Genomic DNA, 17,799 nt, shown 5'->3' on the forward strand with positions numbered 1-17,799 from the left:
TTCTTGCTTTGCCCCCTAGGAGAGACTGCACACACTTCCAGTCCTCCTGCACCTTGCCACAAAGCCTACTTCCCACTCCTGGGGTCTGGCTCAAGATACCTTCTCCTCTTGAAAAGCCGTCTGCTCGAATGTTCCCCTTTCCTAAGGCCCAGATCAATGACCTCCTCCTGCCTGAGGCCATCTGCAATCCAGCCTGAGAGGTCCCGCTATCTGGCTTATATTTTAAATATCTCTCAAACCTTAGTCCCGATTCTCATTGCCAGACAGCTGAGACTCATCAAACCTCCTCCCTGAGCCTTGGGGCCTGCAGCGTCCCCTCCCTTCAGTCTGGCTCGCTCCGAGTCCAGAAGGCTCTTTCCAAAATGGGAATCGAATCAGGTCACTCTTCTGTTCCCAGCCCCCGGGATGAACTTCACATGCCTTTTGGAGCCTCTAAGAGCTGCGAGCCTCCTCCTGTGCTTTAGCAACCCCAGCCGCCGACCTCCCCACACCGCTCTGCTCCTAACTGCTCATGGTGGGTCCTCTGGCTCCCCTGGCCCCTGTTCCTCCATGAGCAGGACAAACCTAACTCATTCTTCAAGGCCCTTCTCCCCGAGGGAGCCACCTGCTCTCTCCCGCGGGCAGCAGAGGGCCTCGGACATCCTCTGCTCTGGTTTACTAGACACTGTACTGAAGTGCCTCCTCCTTCCACCCACCCCACAGCCTGCAGATTCTGCAAGCATGAGGGGAGTGCCTGCTTCTCAGGGCACCTCAGTGCGCGGGGACGCACTGGGGCAGGTGGGTGCTCAAGAAACATCCATTCAATGAATACGTGAACAAAAGGAACCTGGCACAGAGTTCGTGCTGGATAAATGTTTACAGCAAGGAGGGAAGAAGAGAAAGGAATCCACCCTTCATCTTAAGACCCGATAGTGATATATCCATGCAGGGAGTGAAAGAATAAATGATTGAGTGATGGTCCCTGGTCTTGCTAGAACCTGATACAGTGCCCTGCTGGCATCTCGTGAATATGGGTGCCTAGTCCTGGGTGACTTTCAGAATTTAGAATTTTTCAGACTATACACAGATAATTCAGTACCGAGGCTGCATTATGATGTCACATGCTCTGGGGGGTGGCCACTCTGTGGGCTAGTTTTCAGAGTTCCCTGGATTTTGAGACTGAATAAGGGATGGTGGAACCCTACTTAGCAAAGATTCACTGAGCGAGTGAATGAGGAACGTCTATAGCCCCAGACCCTTCTCCCAAGGAGGGCCCAAGGAGGTTTGTTGAATAGACGACTCCGAAACATCAGTTGGCCAAGCTCACTTACCAGGACTGTTTGTAGCAAGTGCAGGGCGAGAGACTTGTTGGAGCCCCCAAGGATCTCAGGAAACTCCTTCTGTGGAGAGAAGTAGGGCATCCTCTGTGAGCACCTCAGGTCACCAGAAGGGAAAGCGTTCTCTCTGAGGGTCAAAGTGCCTGCCTTTTAGAAGAGAGGCTGGGGAGAGCAGGGACCTGTTCAGCCACCAGGGGGCAACACGCAGGAGCAGCCTCAGTGGGTTGGTGCAATGAAGTTTCTTCTTCCCACGTTTGCCAAAAGGCAGCCATTCCCTTCCATACCTGTGGCCTTGTGGGGCCCGAGTGGCTGCTCTGTGGAAAGGCCACGTTATGAGCTGACCCGTCCCCTGCTTCCACATTCCCCTGCTGAAGCCGTAACCCCCACTACCTCAGAATGTGGCCATGTGGAGATAGGGTTTGTCAAGGACGTTAGCTGAGCACTCAACCAATCTGGTGGCCTTAGAGGAAGAGGAAATTCTGACACAAGAGAGACACCGGGGATGTGTGCACACAGAGGAAAGACCATGTGGGGACACAGGGAGAAGGCAAGCCAAGGAGGGAGGCCAGAAGAAACTGAACCTGCCGACACCCTGATCCTGGGCTTCCAGCCTCCAGAACTGTGAGAGAGTAAGTTTCTGTTGTTTAGCCATCTGGTCTGTGGTATTTTGTTATATGGTGTCAACCAAGTCCAAAGAGAGGCCAGAAAACCTCGAAGCTAGTGACTTACCGTTCTCTTTCTCCAGACCTTTGCAATCACGGCCTCTGAGAAGCCAGCAGTTTGTCAATACCCAGCGAGGTGGGAAGGCTGGGGTAAAAACCTGGGCTCTGCCTGGGACCTAGTACGAGCTACGGGTAATTATTTGCTAACTGACCCCTCCCTGGCCAGTACTGCAGCTTAAAAACATGAGAGGGTAGAAGTACTCTTCACTTGTCAAATGAATTTCCCTTTGACATTTTCTGCTGAGAATCTTGGGATAATAAATCACCAGGGTAAATATTTAAACATCTCTGTCTCCTGGCATCTGAGGGAACCTCCAGAGTCATTCAATTTATCCACAAGTATAGTGCAACTGCTAAGCACCTCTCTACGTGTTCAGGAGCTGAGCTTTGTTTTTGGAGGGTTACCCATGGTTTCCAACGGGCAGCAGCCGTGGTAACTGCAAGGTCACATGAAATAACAGCACCGATCCAGGCTCCTGAGCTCTGCAGACCTGGGCACCAAATTCCACGGTGCCACTTGAATAATTCCAATATCTAACATTTACGGAGCACTCGTTCTATGCCAGGCTATGGGATGAGTACTTGTGATGCAGGTATTAAGATCAGCCCTACTTCACAGATGAAAGGAACAAAGGTTCAGAGAAGTTGGGCAGTTCACTTAAGGTCACACAGTAGGTTAACAGAGAACCCAACATTTAATGGCAGAGCCTACATGCATGAAAGAAAATTATACACCACTGTCTCCTCCCCAGCTGGGAGACTTTGGAAAGGAATTTTAGCCTTTCTGAGGCTCCGTTTCTTCAACTGAAAAACAGGAATAACCATGCCCGCTTGCAAGCTGTTGCACGGGCGGCACACGCTTGGCATGTGGAAGGCACTTGGGACTGGTCGCAGGGGTTACAGTGGTGGTGGCTGTCATCGGGAGCACTGAAGGCCTTCCTTAAGCCACAATCGGTGACCCAGTTGCCTCATTTACACCATGAGGAGAAAGATTCCCCACTCCCACTTACCCCAAAACATTGCTCTGTAGGTCAAATTCATCACGGCAGAACGTGCCTTTGACAGCCCAGGGAACTCAGGGTTCTGGTTCTAAACAGCACCAAGTAGCCTCGAACCTCGGCAAACCTCATCTCCCTCAGCTTGAAAGGAGGAGGTTGCTGTCTTTAATTGAGCCGTGGTGGTGTTATGAATTGGAGCATTCCGCCCTTCCGAGGACAGATGAAAAGTGTATTTCAAATCAGAAGGGGCTTCTTAAATGGCAGGGTCAAGGCATCATGGCTCCTTCTCAGCATTCAGCCTGAGCACAAACGGTCCCTCCTCAGAGAAGACGTTCCTCTCTACCCCTTCTCCTCCCTCGAGACCTTCTCCTACCAGTTTATGTCCTTCATAGCCCTTGCCTCTTCCTGAAACCGTCTATTCAACCTCGAATTTCATCTGCTCTCCCCACTGGGATGGGAACTTGCCGAAAGCTGGAGCCGTGTGACCTGTTTACTGCTGAACGTTTGGTTTTGGCAAGAGTGTAGAGCGGGTAGCAAACGTTCCGTTCATACTTGTGGAATGACTGAAGCGATTCAATCATTTTGCAACTTGGACAAGCCTCGGGAGCCCTCTTGGAAGTCAAAATGCCAGAACCGAGGCCGAATGTGAAAATGGAAAGGCCTGCAATTTTCCAAACCTGCGTGAATTTCATCTTTGAGGTAGTAACTGTGTTAATTTGAAACCATCACTTGTAACGTTTTGAACAAAGCTCAAACGGACCCCAGCCTCCTGTACTTTTTTATAGAGTTGTTTCTTTCTCCCTAAGCCTTAGACGAAGAGCAGGGCGGACATTGGCCACGGCTGCCCCCAATCCGCAGTTACCCTCCTTCCGCGACGGGAAGGGGCATCTCTGCGTCCTTGGCTGCTGGTCTCCCTCGCAGCGCTTGGTGTCATGGATGGGAGCGCTCAGCTTCGAAGCACGCGGCTGCCTCACTGCTGAGGGAGCGACAGGAAGGACAGCTGGGATTCTTACCTTGGGTAGCAGGAAGCCACACTCGTGGTTATTGACTCCGATGACAGAAGGAACGGAATTAAATGTTTTTTCAGTCAAAAGGTCTAGAGGCTCATCAGGAAAGAAAAAACCATCAACCACTCGAGTGAAAGACTTGGTTTTCTGGAATAAGGGAGAAGAGAAAAATCAGCGTCTCTTTCTATTCATAAAATCTGCTGTCCCCAAAACCCTAGCCCAGCAGAGCTAACCCACTCCGGCAATGGTCAAACTGCATTAAGAAAAGAAAAATAAGCCATTTTGGCCCTTCCCAAGTCATGAGTGTTGCCTGACCAGCCCTGCCACTTACTTAGGCAAAGGGGCTCAGCTTCCTGCCTTGGATTCCTCATCTGCTCAATGAGGATACTAATTAGTATCTACCTTAAAAAAACAATAGCTTACAAAGTAGTTCTCCAAGCATCGGTCCCGGACCAGCGGCATCAGCGTATCACCAGGGAACTTGCTAGAAACCAATTCTCAGGTCCCAGCCCAGGCCTACCGGATGTGAAACTCTGGGGGTGCATTGCAGCCAACTTGTTCCACAAGCCCTCCAGGTCATTCTGATGCATGCTCAAGTTTGAGAAGCACTGGCCAAATGGGTAGAGTGGTGAGATGCGGGTGGGCGGGTGGTGGTGGTTGGAGGTGGTCATAGTAATGGGGGTTGGTGTATCTTTGCCTTCAACCTGGCTGGATATTTCTTGAATCTCAGGAAGCAACACCTGGCTCTATCCATGTTTTTTTGGGATCTCTGTTTGGGAGTAGGGGTGGAAGGGAGTACATAGAAGACCTTTCACATTACATCGGGTCAAAGAATTTGTAACCAGCTCCCAGACTCCAGCATAGCTCACAGCAGACCCTTCATCCATGCCAAATAACTACTTAACAAACTTAACAAACTACTCAACAAACTACTTAACAGATTCCATTATCTGGAATCTGACAGATAATGACCTCGCTCTTCCAAGGACCATCAGAAGCTCTCAAGATTGGAATGGACATAAAAGCTCATTTGGTCCAACGAATCATCCAGTGACTGAAATTTGTCAGCAGTCATCGAGATTCTTCTTGCATACCTACAGAGGTGGGTGTCTCACTCTTTTCTCTAGGAGCTGGCCGTTTAGCAGACAACTGAGCTTTTAGAAAATTCTTGGTTATACCAAGCCAAAATGGCTTCCTGACAGAACTCCCGCTCTTGACATTGAATTAATTTCTGGCAGCATGTGGAAGAAGTGCGGTCCCTCTTCCCAGTGACTTGGAGACAACCTTCATATTTTCCTGGATCTTCTGCAGGCTAAGCAGCACCCCTGGCCCATCGAGTTCCTTTACGTTACCTATCAGGGTTCTATATATTCTACCTCTTGCTTCTACAGCCATTACTATGAATCCCAACCTCCGTCTTTCCAAAGTCCCAAATCAAAGTAAGTAAGAGAGGGGTGGGATTTGTCTGCCCCCTGACCCTCCTGCCCCTCTTCACCTTGTTGATGTCCAACAACTCCTCGGAGGATTTTGCCCTCAGGCACTGCAGCAAGGCCACGGAGTCTGACGCATTGCAACCACAGACATGCGCTATCACCTGCAGCTATTTCCAGAGAAGGACTGGGTTAGAGCACAGCACTGAAAGCCGCCAAGAAAATGAAAACTGGAAAGAGTCCTTGATCCAGCCCCAGGCTGGTCCTTCATATATGAAGCCTGCTGCCCCTCCCCACCCCCACATACATACACGTTGAGGACAGGCTGGCCCCGGACCTCCTTACGCTCCTGCCTGACCCTCCTGGCCATCTTCAGCAACCGCTGGAGCTGGGGGAGGTCGTGTGTCAGTCTGTGGCTACAGAACAGAGTCAAGCTCCCTAGTCACGGAGACACCAGTCCTCTGATGTTGGCTCCATTGGCACTAGGCCCCACTGAGCCCAGAAGCCCAACGCAGGAGCCCCAACCGTGAGGAGCAGCTTTGCAAGCATGACTTAACTGTCAGCTGAGGCATGACTCTGGCTCAGTCTCGGCTTGTCAGCTCTGCTCAGCCTCACCCCCACTGCAGCCTGGAATACCCTGAACATCTTTTTCTGTCTCCCACCAATTCCACTCATCCCCACCTCCTCTCGGATGTCCTTTCATGAACTCCTTCCTCCTCTAATTTCCCATCACCCCAAGGATCCCCACCTACTCTTCCTAGCCTTTTCCTAAACACTGTCTTGCCCGGTCATTGAACTTTCCTTGGGAGCTTGCCCCTTGAAAGTCGTAGTCCCTAAGTGTCTGGGAGTCATGAAGGCTCTGAGAATCCAATGAAAGCTACAAACCCTCTCCCTGGGAAAACGCACAAACATAAAGAATCTGCATACACCTGTAGGAGCTCAAGGACCACCTCCCGGGCTTTTTCTGGACTCCAGGTTAAAAACCCTTGTCATAAAAAGATGGTGGTCTTCTCAAGTCAGTGTAGCCTGTCTCCGTTTATAAACCCACAGGTCCTAACATAGAGCTGGGGAGACAAGGGATACTCAATATACGTGTGCTGAATGAATAAGTATGTGCACAAACCAAAAGCTGTTATGTCGTGTTCTCCAAATCAATAGTCCTTGTGTATTCAGGGTACATTTACAATATTAAATCTCTAGGGCTCTGCTCTTGGTGTGCACTGTTATTTGCTATAAGGTGTTTAAGCAAACGTACCATTAAAATGCACAGTCCCCAGGAGATGGCTCCACAGCCCCGTGCTAATATTCATTGACTGAATCAGCTCATTTGTCAACTCATTCATTCGGCAAACATCGATAGCCACCTACTAGGCACTAGGCATTATGCTGGGACACAAAAGATATAGAGCCCTTGGTCTCCAGGTCCTCACTGCCTGGTAGAGCACTAGAACAAGGTGACAGATGACAAAAGTCTGGGGCATATGCCTCACCACCCCTCACACTCTCATGCCAGGCAGCATGCATCAGTCACAGTGTTCTTTCCCACTGAACTGGAACCAGCCTCAGAATCTTTCTTAGCATAGTACTCTAGGTGGGATGGGGTAGGTATAGGAGATGAGCTGTATATAACACAGGGACTGAGTGATATATCCCAGGCGAGGAATAATGAATAAGATGTAAGAACTATCACATATACGCTCATGCACACGCACACACACACACACACACACACACCTGCGCACCAGCAGCACTACACTGGAGACCTACTTCCGGAACCAGGTCTTCCATGCAGCAATAAGTTTCGCCTTTGCCAGCACTGGATTCTTTGTCCGTGGTCAGTAAGGGCGGCCAAGCACATCGTCTCAACACCTGACCACATTCTCCCCTACCAAGCAGAGGAGGCTAGAGAAGTGTTAATATACCTACATCTTCATCCCTCTCATCATCGGGGGCCCTCAGGAAAGGGATGATGGCCACCCCACTCTCCATGATGGCTTTGTGGAATAAGCCTTTGGCCATGGGGGACAGAATCTGGAAAGAGAACACAGGAGACCAGGAAAAGTTATGCAGGGGACTCCGCATCCATCGCACACATACCACCCATCCTTCTTTAAAGAAAACTTCCCCTTAAGTATCCTTGAAAGCTCTATGCTTACAGGGAAAAAAAAAAAAAAAAGCCCTGGTCTGGGGATTCAAGGACTAGCCATGAAGGTTTGGGCAAGTTATTTAACCTCTCTGAGCCCCAGGCTCCTTAGGAACTTTGAGGTCAAACATTCTGTGGTGTGAGGGCTAGCTCCTTCACTTCCTAGCTGGAGAACCTCTGGCAAGTTGCTTTATATATTTCTGAGCATCAATTACTTCCTGTAAAACCGGAAGGAAAACTGGAGCCCATATCACAGAACTGTTGTGTAGAGCAGAAGTGACGAATATAGAAGGCTTTGCACGATGCCTGGTCAAATAGTACACACTCAGGCAACGGCGGCTGTTATCATAGATGTAAAAGTTGTTACTCTAATTCACCTTATCGAGTTATCTTGAAGATAGAAAAATATCTTGTATATTGTCGAGTGCTATACAGCAGAAGCTTTCTTAACCCACTTCCATGTAACTGCCTTCTGTGATCAAGCTGTTAGCAGAGGCCCAGGAAATGCCGACCACCTGCAGCCAGGGGGCTGTTTTCTAGCACCACACACCTTTCTATTCCCACCAGTTACTGGCCAAGAGTCAGGTGCGTTAGCTTCCAAACTTGTTATGTCAGTTACACTTGCTACTATAATGACCTAATCAATGAAATATCGTGGGAACCAATGAAGTATGTGTGGAAAAAGAAAACAAAATTATGTTTGAGGAAAGAAAGCCTTGATGAAGGCAAGTAGCTGAAAAATAATTTGGTGTGAATAAGGCAAGAGTATAAAATATGTGGGGAGGCAGCGGAAGATTCCACGAGTGGTGCTGCATTCACAGACTAAATGCAGGCACCTTAAGTTCGTGCTCGCTGTACAGAAGCTAAGGAGGCTGTTAGAGGACAATGAATCTGGGGCGGGGGCAGGGGGTTACACCAGAGAGCCCACGGTGGATCTCCGGTCAACAGACCGACCCTGAAAAGATAAGGCGCCGTATCAAACCATTGGTGGAGAAATGCACACTTTATGTTGGAAGTTGAAATAAAACGTTATATGCATCCTTTGTTGCTTTATGTTTTAGCTGAATGTTTCTATTAAACGAGTAATTACCTGTCCTGGTACTTAGATACCAGGCTTTGACCCTACAAATATAAGGGATTTTTCTTCAAACTGTTACTCAGTAAGTGATCTTGGGCAGTTCATTTATACTCTTCCTGATGACAGCTCTTGTCCACGAAAGGACACTGAGCCCCTAACTCACAAGGGTAGATTTCAGGGAGACAGCGTGTATAAAAGTGTTCAACATGAAAGCACCAATTGGCTACGAGTGATTCATGGTCCTCGTTCTTGTGACCTCCCCCACCGAGGTTCATTCAAGCCCCCCAAAGAGAAGAACTCACAAGGCTGGAAACACTTATGGCTCCCGCTGACTCGCCAAAGAGGGTCACTGAGCGTGGGTCCCCACCGAAGAACTCGATGTTCTCCTGGACCCAGGTTAAGGCGGCCATCTGGTCCAGGAAGGCCCAGTTCCCCCAAGCATGCTGGTCCCCTGTGCTGGGGCAAGAGGCACGGTGAGAATACTCAGTGGACGCCAATCTGCTTCCCGAAGCTCAAGGAGTTCGAGGTGGAGCTGTGGGAGGGTGTGAGGGCATCGCCACTCCAGCTGGTGGTGAAGGGTGGAAGGCCAGAGGTGCAGGGCAGTAGGGAAAACTCTGCTTGGTTCTCATCCTGCTGGGATTTGGTTTCTTTTTCTTTTTCTTTTTTTAGGACAATCTGGCGAAAGTTATGTACCCCAGAAAAATGCAGTCTTGTAAGTGCTATTGAGGGTATTCCTAGGCTCCCCTGAATCCATGGATTCCAGAAAGGTCCTGTTCCTGAGAGTTGGTCTGCACCGGGGAGCTAGACGTCCTGGGCACAGAGGTTCTGGAGAATGACTACATGTATAATAATGGTAACAGTGCAGTGGCAGTACCATGCATGACGCGGTCCTAAGGGCTTTAAGGCAGATGCTCCTATGATCTTCCCAACTTGTGCGGTGGGTGGTGCTGGGTTTTCTCCTTTACTCCTCTGGGTCCTCTCTCCACCCTTCTCTGCCCTCTCCCGAAAGCCTGACCTCTATGAAGTGCATCACCCAGGCTTCCGGCTGTGTGTGGTCAGTGGGAGGCACTGGCCCGGGGGTTTGAGGGTGGGATACTGAGAGACTGGGAAGTTCATTCCATCACCCCAGGCATGCGCTCTGCTAGGCAGTGCCTTGGGCATCGGCTATGCTCCCCTCCATGAAATCTAGAAGCATGCCCTAAGGATACTGCCTGATAAAGCAGTTCTCTCGCAGACAGGAAATCGAGGCACAGAGAAGTTAAATCTCTTGCCCAAGAGCTAGAAAACTGCAGGTTTGGAATTCAATCTCAACCAGTCTGGCCCCAGAGCCCAGGCCCCCAACCATGCCCGCAGGCTGTTACTGCTGCAGAATGGCATCTTTTCCAGGGTAGGCGGACGATTAATGGAGAAACAAGGGAAAATACCACAGAACCAAAGAAATACCAAGATCAAAACATCCATGTGGTCCACACCATATGTGAGTAGCCCCGGGATCACATTCTACTCTTCTCCACTCTCCAGCCCCTCATGGCTCTACCTGCTGGTTCTCTGTGCCCGTCTATGACCCCTGCCTTCTCTCTCCCACCACCCGCACATTCAGTCAGGAGCCAAGCCCTGCTGATTTCAATTCCAACCCATTATGGCTTTCACAGCGGTTCCCATTCCTCCATTTCTATTTATCCAGATTCACAGTCTGATCACTTACAATCTGGGTGACTTTGGGCAAGTCACTTAACCTGCTTCCCATCCACGTACTCATGTCCAAAACAGGGCTAGCGGTGGTGTCTGCTTTGCGTGTGCTTGTGAAGACTGACCGTGCGGGCCCACAACAAGCACTGTGTCCATGTGAGCGATCACTCTGTTTATTCAACTACCACCCCACTATATGCCCATGGCCCACATCAACACTGCGCAGGAGCCTTCCGACCAGACTCCCCAGCTGCCGCCGGGGCACCCCCAGCTCAGCCTCCACCTGCTTGGGAGTGACATCCCAACAGACTGCTCTGAGAAGGGCACAGCTGGGCCCCTCAGCCCCCCATGCATGGCCTGGCCTTCAAGCCCTTTCTACATCCATCTCCTGCCATAGCCTCATCTACCTGCCTACTAGAACCCAGATTTTATGAACAAGTTTTGGAAACCTTTCTGCCAGAGGAATCTTATGCAGAATCCCCATGTACCAAGTGGCTGCAAGTGTAATCACTCTGGTTCCTCTCAGAGCCTCCCTGACTCCACGGCAGCCCCAGAGCCCCAGCCCAGCGCCACGGGCCCAAAGCACAGCTTGCAAATATTGTTCCAGGCCCACGTGCGGCTCCGTTTCCTTCCAACTCCCCAGATTTTGCTAGGGCAGTTCCTTTGCCAAGTATACTCTCCCCCAACCTCCCCTCTCAAACCCAGCCTCGTCTTGGAGGTGCGATTCCACTGCCGCCTCTCTCGTGAAGCCACCCTGACTCCTGGCAGCTCCCTCCTCTGTGTGTACAGCCCCACCGCCTGGCACACTGAGGGCATGAATCACATCCTCCCTGGTGGCTTGGATATCTGTGTGCCTGTGTTGTCTCCTCCTCAACACTGAGAGCCCCCAAAGGGTAGGATCATGCTGGGCTCCCCGCCACCTTCCCCAAAGTACCATCTGGTGGCCTCTCACTGCTTCCCTAGGCTCATACTGCCCTCTCTGGCCAGGGCTCAGGGTCTGCTGTGTTCTCAGCAGGGTTACAGAAGTGGTCAAGCTCTGCTCTGTGAGCTCTGGGAAGTTGCTTCCCCTCTCTGTGTCTCCACTTTTCAACTGCAGGATGGGAATGACAACAATACGCTTCTTGTAGGATTACTGTGGGGGCGAGTTGAAATAACGTATGGCAAGTCCACAGCACTGTGCCTGGCTCGTAGTAAGTGCCTGGTGCATGGTGGATATTACTGCGGGGAGGACAGCCAGCACGACGGAATGATACTCTCAGGTGAGTATCTTGAGGATGCTTGACGAGAGGCCCTATCACTGCTCACCCACCCTGCCTCCTCAGATTCCGGGGTGCACATCGGAGCTATGCTTCACCTCCCTGGCGGTTGGGTGTGGTCCCGTGGCTGAGCACTGCCAGTGATCTATGAACAAGAGTGACGAGCGCCACCTTCAGGCTGACCCAGCAAGAACTCCCCGGCATGATCTCACTGTTGGTCCATCTGCTGGTCAACTGCAGAGGGTCTGGGCCCTTAAGGAGGGCAGAGCCATGAGATGGAAGAACCCTGGCCTCTGATGGACCACGTGGAAAGACGTCAGTCAGTCGGGATCACTCAACTGCACCTTTCTTGAGTGAGAAAGGGATTTGTAGATTTTAAGCCACCAAGACTTGGGGGTTTATCTGTTACAGCTGCAAAAATTACCTAACCAATTTGGGTCACATTTGTTCAAAGGTCACTGAAGGCTCATTCCTCCTTAGGCAGCTGAGCACTGAATCCCCTATGGCTGCCGCACAGCTGTGCCTTGGGGATCTGGGATGTCAATCACTTGGGGACACTCACTTGAAGAAACCAAATATTCCTAGGCGGTACTGGGTCGTCACAATCAGCACGTCCTCATAGGCAGCCAGGGCAGACCCATCGAAGATGGACGCGGAGCCAGTCTCGAAGGCACCCCCGGGGAGCCACACCATGACCTGCAGAAGGGAAGACACCTCTCCAGTCAACCTGCCAGGCCCTCACATCCCCGCCCCATGCATTTTGGGACCTTTTTCTTTAGGGAAATATAAGCGTCTCACTTTCCTTTCTAAGAAGCATCAGAGTTTTTGTCTTTTGAAGAAGGCCCAGGTGGTAAACTTGGGGACTCTGGCCCCTGAGTGCCTGGGTTTGAGTCCCAGTTTTGCCACGGACGAGCTGTGTGACGTTGGGCATATTACTTAACCTCTCTGAGGCTCGTTTTTCTTATCTGTAAGATGTGAAGAATGAAAGTGTCTCACTCTTGGGTTATCATGAGATTTAAACGAGATCCTGCATCTAAAATTCTTGGAACAATTTCAAGTGCTCAGAAAGTATTAACTAAATATCACTGAACTTGTGACCCACAGGAAGATGGAAATCCTTATAAGCCATGTAAGAGAGCAGAAACCACTTAAGTTGTTTTAACTTAACTCCTTCCCCTATCTACAGAGAGAAGCAAGGCGAGATGACAGGGAAGAGAAGTGTGAAAACGTCACTATATTGATTAGAAAAACTGGGACTGGGGAACATAAAACATTCACATGGCACTATCAGGGTTGATATACTTATTAATAAATCCTTTCCATTCTCTCTTTTCAAAAATAATTTATTTATTTTAGTGAGAGAGAACATGCAGGTGGGGAGGGGCCGAGGGAGAGAGAGTCTTAAGCAGACTCCACACTGAGCACGGGCAGATCTCACGACTCTGACATCACGACCTGAGCAGAAACCATGAGTCCGACACTTCACCCACGACGCCACCCAGGTGCCCCTCCCTTCTCTTTTTTAAAGTCATATTAGGGACTACAACTCTTGGGGCAGGAAAAGAGAATAAAGCCACTGAGGAAAAAGAAGGACTAGACAAAGCACTGGCTTTGGTACCGGACCTGCCACTTACCGTGTGCACAACGTGGAACAAGTCACTTATGTCGTCCCTGTGCCTCATCTTCTTAATCTATACAATGGGTCCAATAATTCTTTCCCACCGGTTACACGAGATAACGTATTGTGCTTGGCACATAATCAGTGCTCAATATATATTGTTAGGATCCAAAAGAGTGGGTCTCCCATTGCATTGGCAAAGGGGAAAGAGGATGACAAGAGGGTGTGGTTGAAAATTAGTACCTTTCCCATTCACTTGCACAGAGAGAGTTTATGTTCTTAAATGAAATACTTATTATTACCTGTCCTCACAGCAAACAGAAAAACTGGAGGATGAATTAGCCTCTTTAAAAAAGGATTTCCCAAACAAACAAGCAAACAGAAAATCAGGGTCCTTGTAAGCAGTGTCTTTCTAAATGTTCACAGACCTTTAAATATTCAACAGAGGGGAAAAACAAAACAAAATAAAAATCAAAGGTCAAGTCAAATCACTGCCAACAAAGAAGCAATCGGAAAGGAAGATAAAGTGACTCTGTCATTAAATGACTTTTAAAGAGTTATTGATGCGTCAAGTGATTACATTTCCCTTTTACCCAACAGGGGGTAGGTTTGATTCTGGACACCCAGACCCTCTGCCTGGGTCCCTGGGCAAGAACCCGCTAGCTGGAGCCCCGGGCGTGGCAGGCAGCCTTACGGGGAGCTTGGAGCCGCTGTCCGCATGGGCTGGTGCATAGATGTTAAGGTACAGGCAATCTTCGGACACTTCCAACTTGGGGTAATGCACCTTGAGAAAGTGTTGATCTGAGAGCAGCCACTCTGAGTTCTGGAGGCACCTTGGAGGAAGGAAGGAGAAATCCTCAGAGTCGCTGTCAGCGAACTTGCCTGGGAGGGGCCAGGTCTTGTGACAGCAGAGAGGCCTGGTGATCTCCTGTGTCTGAGCAGAAGAGGCATATGGGAGCTACTCGTACAATGTCTAGTCATCTCCCTGGCCCCCGCCGTGGTGGCACAAACAAAGAAACACACTATAATTCTTTTTGGCCTGGTTTTTGGGTAGGAAAGCACATTGTGCAGAATAATTGTATCATTAACTTCCAGCACCCACCCATGCCTACAGTCACTACCACAATTCAGAAACACACACGAAGATTCAACATTGGCTCAACGATTCTCCAAACTAGACAGCAAGACACTGGAGTTATATATGAAGGCTTTTGCTCTAGCAGCTCCCTTTTCTGCCCCCAGAGGAACAAAAGGACATTTCTAGGCCTTTCCACCAGGAACCAATGGAGGTAGATGTGCAGGGAGATTCCTGTATCCGAGCCTTTGCTCAAGCTGGTGCCTATGCCCAGACTGCTCTCTGCTCATATCTGTTTGCTCATGTTCTTCCCTTTCTTTCAGATTCAGTCCAAGTGCCACCTCCTCCAAGAAGCCTTCTGAGGTTTCTCCAGTTAGACCACAGCTCTTTAGAAACACCTATATAACTTGTGTTTTTTCCTTGAGGTTCTCCTAGGCTTGTACATGAGAGCTACCATCTTCCCCTACTCAAATGTGAGCAGCTAGAAGCTGTTTTGGTCACCTTGGTACCTCATAGTCCCCAGCACTGAGACTGTGACACAGTAAGATTGACTGAGACCAATATATGTGATTCCTAACATTCTCAGTGCCCAATTATTGTTAATTTTTTAATAGAAGAGTGTACAGCTTAGGCAGTGGGAAACCATCACTGCAAATTTACCCCCCGACAAGTGTTTATACCTTTTTTGCCCCTTCGTATATTGTTTATGAGACATCAGGCCCTCACTGGTTTCAGCAAAGCCATCCCTGAGCTCCCCCCAAGGTGAGGCTAGGTGGTTCCTTCTCAGCACCCTTCTCTGATCCCCTAAAAGGTTGCCCTTCACACTCTATATTTTAATCATTGTTATTATTTATGCCCCTACCACCCCCACCTACAGGTTCCCGCAGGGCAGCTGTGACCAGCCCGCTGGGTGTCCCCCCGGGTGTTACAGAGAGGCAATTCCTGAGTTGATTCTCCATGCATATTAGTTGAATGAATACATGAAGGAAGGAATAGAGGAGTTTCAGCTTAGTGTCCTCAGTCCCTGGGCCACATGGGGTCTTCTGAGGCTTAGGGAGCTTCCTGGCACTAGGGTACTCCTTCTGTCTGGGACCCCAAGGCCAAGAGCCAAGAACCAGCACGACCCAACCTGAGCACTTCATAGAATCTGAGCACCAGAAGATTCTTGGGAATTTGCAAGTCTCACCTCCCAACCTAGGCTCAAGTCCTCATCACGATTCACCCCCCTTAGCTTGAAAATTTGCAGTGACAGGGGCGGGCGTGAGAGGGGTCCTGACCCAGGACACACACATCTATTCCTACAGGTGTTTGTGGATCTCCCTGCATCTGGCACAGAGCTCTAGAAATCCCTCTCGGGTGGTTCTTTACTCTAAAGCCCTCAGCCTGTCTGGACCCTGGAGACTAAGCCTAGGTGGCGGGTGACAGGGAAATACCTGGACCAAGACTCAGTAAGTCTGTCACAGTGGTTCCCAAATCTGACTGGTCCTCAAATCCCTAGACACCTTTCAGTGATTGCAGTTTCCTGGGCCCAGCTCTGGGATTCCGATTCAGAAAGTCTAAGAAGGGAGCCTGAGGGATCTGCAGGCTCTGAACACCACCACCAGTGATCCCGCTGGTCAGCCAGCCGGGGAGCCATGCGATTACGGAAGCCCTTGTCCACTTCTGCAGCTCTCCTCCTCCTCCTTGGTGCCCCCACCTCTCCCAGGGAGCTGCATGACCTTTATTCCCCCTCAGTGCTCTGCCCTCACACCCAGGTCACATTCCCCCATGGGACCGAAGCTGCACTTACAATTTAGGGTAGGACGTGGCATCTCGGAAGCCATTCCAGGGCAAGGCAGGCTTTGGTTTCTTAAATCGCAGGGGTCCTAGAGGGGGCGCAGCATAGGGGATCCCGAGGAACATGTTCACAGGCATGGTGCTTCCCAGCACATGGGCTTGCTTCCCCCGGACCCATCCCAGCCCGGTACTCCTCACTGGTGCATCCACGGCGGGCCCTGAGGGGACACACAGGGAGGAATCAGGAGCTGGCTGGGTGGAGAGAACCGGAACAAGCCCAACTAGGAGCTCCCCTTAGTGGGGGCACTCCTTCTTGGCTCAGATGCTGTGCAACAGGAAGTATCTAGACTCCCTGTCCATGAACCCCTGTCCACGGCTTTTTTCAAGATCGCCTTAGAGGGCACCTGCCTCAGAGCACCGACTTAGTTTCTCCTAGGAACACACAGCACCAAGCCACAAAATTTGCCCCGGTCACGCTGGGGAACAAGGAACCCTTCCTTTCTGCAGTGCAGATTTCCCTCACTCTGGAACTGATAGATGCCTGGCTCTGCGGATCCTAGCATCCCACAAAGTCATCTGGCCCAGAGTCATTTTCATACCTATCAGCACATTTGCTGGCATGTCTGTGCAGCCCCTCTATGACGACTAGCTTTTTGACTTTTCTTAAAATTAAATTTAAATAAACTTTAAAAATCTTACCCAGAGGAACCCTAAGCAATAACATCTACGGAATTGTGCTTTTGATGAGTTAGGTCTGTGGTTTTGAATAGACGTGAAAATACATACACATCAATGAAAATAAAAGGTTCTCATGCCGATGCCACCTGACATCAGCTCATCCGCCTCCAGGGATCTGAGGATGACATTTTGGGAACCTGAGGGTGCAAGCTTCTCGGTTTCCACGTAGAATACGGAGTATTGAGAAGTTCACTGGCCAGCTATTTACCTGCAGGACTCGGGTGTCTTGGTGCTACCTGCTCTAATGTCGTTTTAATAGTGAAAGCCTATCAGGGAAGATAGTAGAACAAAGCATGGGCTTCATCCTGTGCCCCTGCCCAGTGCCTAGGACAGAGGCCTCTCCAAGCTCCGACAAGGTGTGAGCAACCCATGGACAGGACCAGGGTCTTCTGTGCTCTACCCACTCCCACAAAGGAGACTCTGGGGGTGGCTTTCAGTAACGCCAGGACATTGGTCAGGTGCCCTGAGGTTACTACATAGCCTTTTATGAGCTTTCAGACCTCTGAGAAATAGGTTTATTTGCACCATTGGAAAATCCTCTACGGTAAGGAGATCTCCCTACCCCATCTTCTGAGGGCCCTCCTCTCCCACGGGACGTCTCACCCTCGGTGGCAGCTGCAAGGACCCAGACAGCCCAGATCAGGGTCTGGCCCGGGTGCCGGCGCTCTCTGCTCATCCGGCTGGCCTGCCTGAGCTCCCTGCACCTCCACGGCCGCAGCTGGCCTCAGAGCGCCTCGGGCAGGGTTAAGAAAGGGCTTCTGGTTAGCAGACAAACGTTGAGCAGGCAGAATCACGACACCGGGCTGGTGAAGAGAGGCTGCAGACCAAGATTTTCAGAGGAATTGGCCAAGCAAGACCTCCCTGTTCTGATTTACATAAGGAGAAGCTGATGATTAACTTGTAAGCTAGGGAAGGATAACGTGAAGGCTCTGGGCGTGCGGGATGGAACAAAT

At 50.2% G+C, this 17,799-nt stretch overlaps 1 protein-coding gene across 1 annotated transcript in view; it reads right to left on the reverse strand.

Moving 5' to 3' along the window:
* The window catches only part of CES5A (carboxylesterase 5A), a 28,610-nt gene extending 11,088 nt beyond the window's left edge, over positions 1-17,522 (reverse strand). The window contains exons 1-9 of the mRNA XM_008702624.2: positions 17,450-17,522; positions 16,122-16,326; positions 13,952-14,090; positions 12,202-12,335; positions 8,997-9,150; positions 7,400-7,504; positions 5,539-5,643; positions 4,050-4,190; positions 1,311-1,379 (exon numbers count right to left, since the gene is read on the reverse strand). Of these exons, the coding sequence (XP_008700846.2) occupies positions 1,311-1,379; positions 4,050-4,190; positions 5,539-5,643; positions 7,400-7,504; positions 8,997-9,150; positions 12,202-12,335; positions 13,952-14,090; positions 16,122-16,326; positions 17,450-17,522 (1,125 nt within the window). The remainder of the gene's footprint in view (positions 1-1,310; positions 1,380-4,049; positions 4,191-5,538; positions 5,644-7,399; positions 7,505-8,996; positions 9,151-12,201; positions 12,336-13,951; positions 14,091-16,121; positions 16,327-17,449) is intronic.
* Between the last annotated feature and the right edge of the window lie 277 nt (positions 17,523-17,799).

This window comes from Ursus maritimus, unplaced genomic scaffold, assembly GCF_017311325.1.
Source record: "Ursus maritimus isolate PB19 unplaced genomic scaffold, ASM1731132v1 scaffold_19, whole genome shotgun sequence".
NCBI classification, from domain to species: Eukaryota; Metazoa; Chordata; class Mammalia; order Carnivora; family Ursidae; genus Ursus; species Ursus maritimus.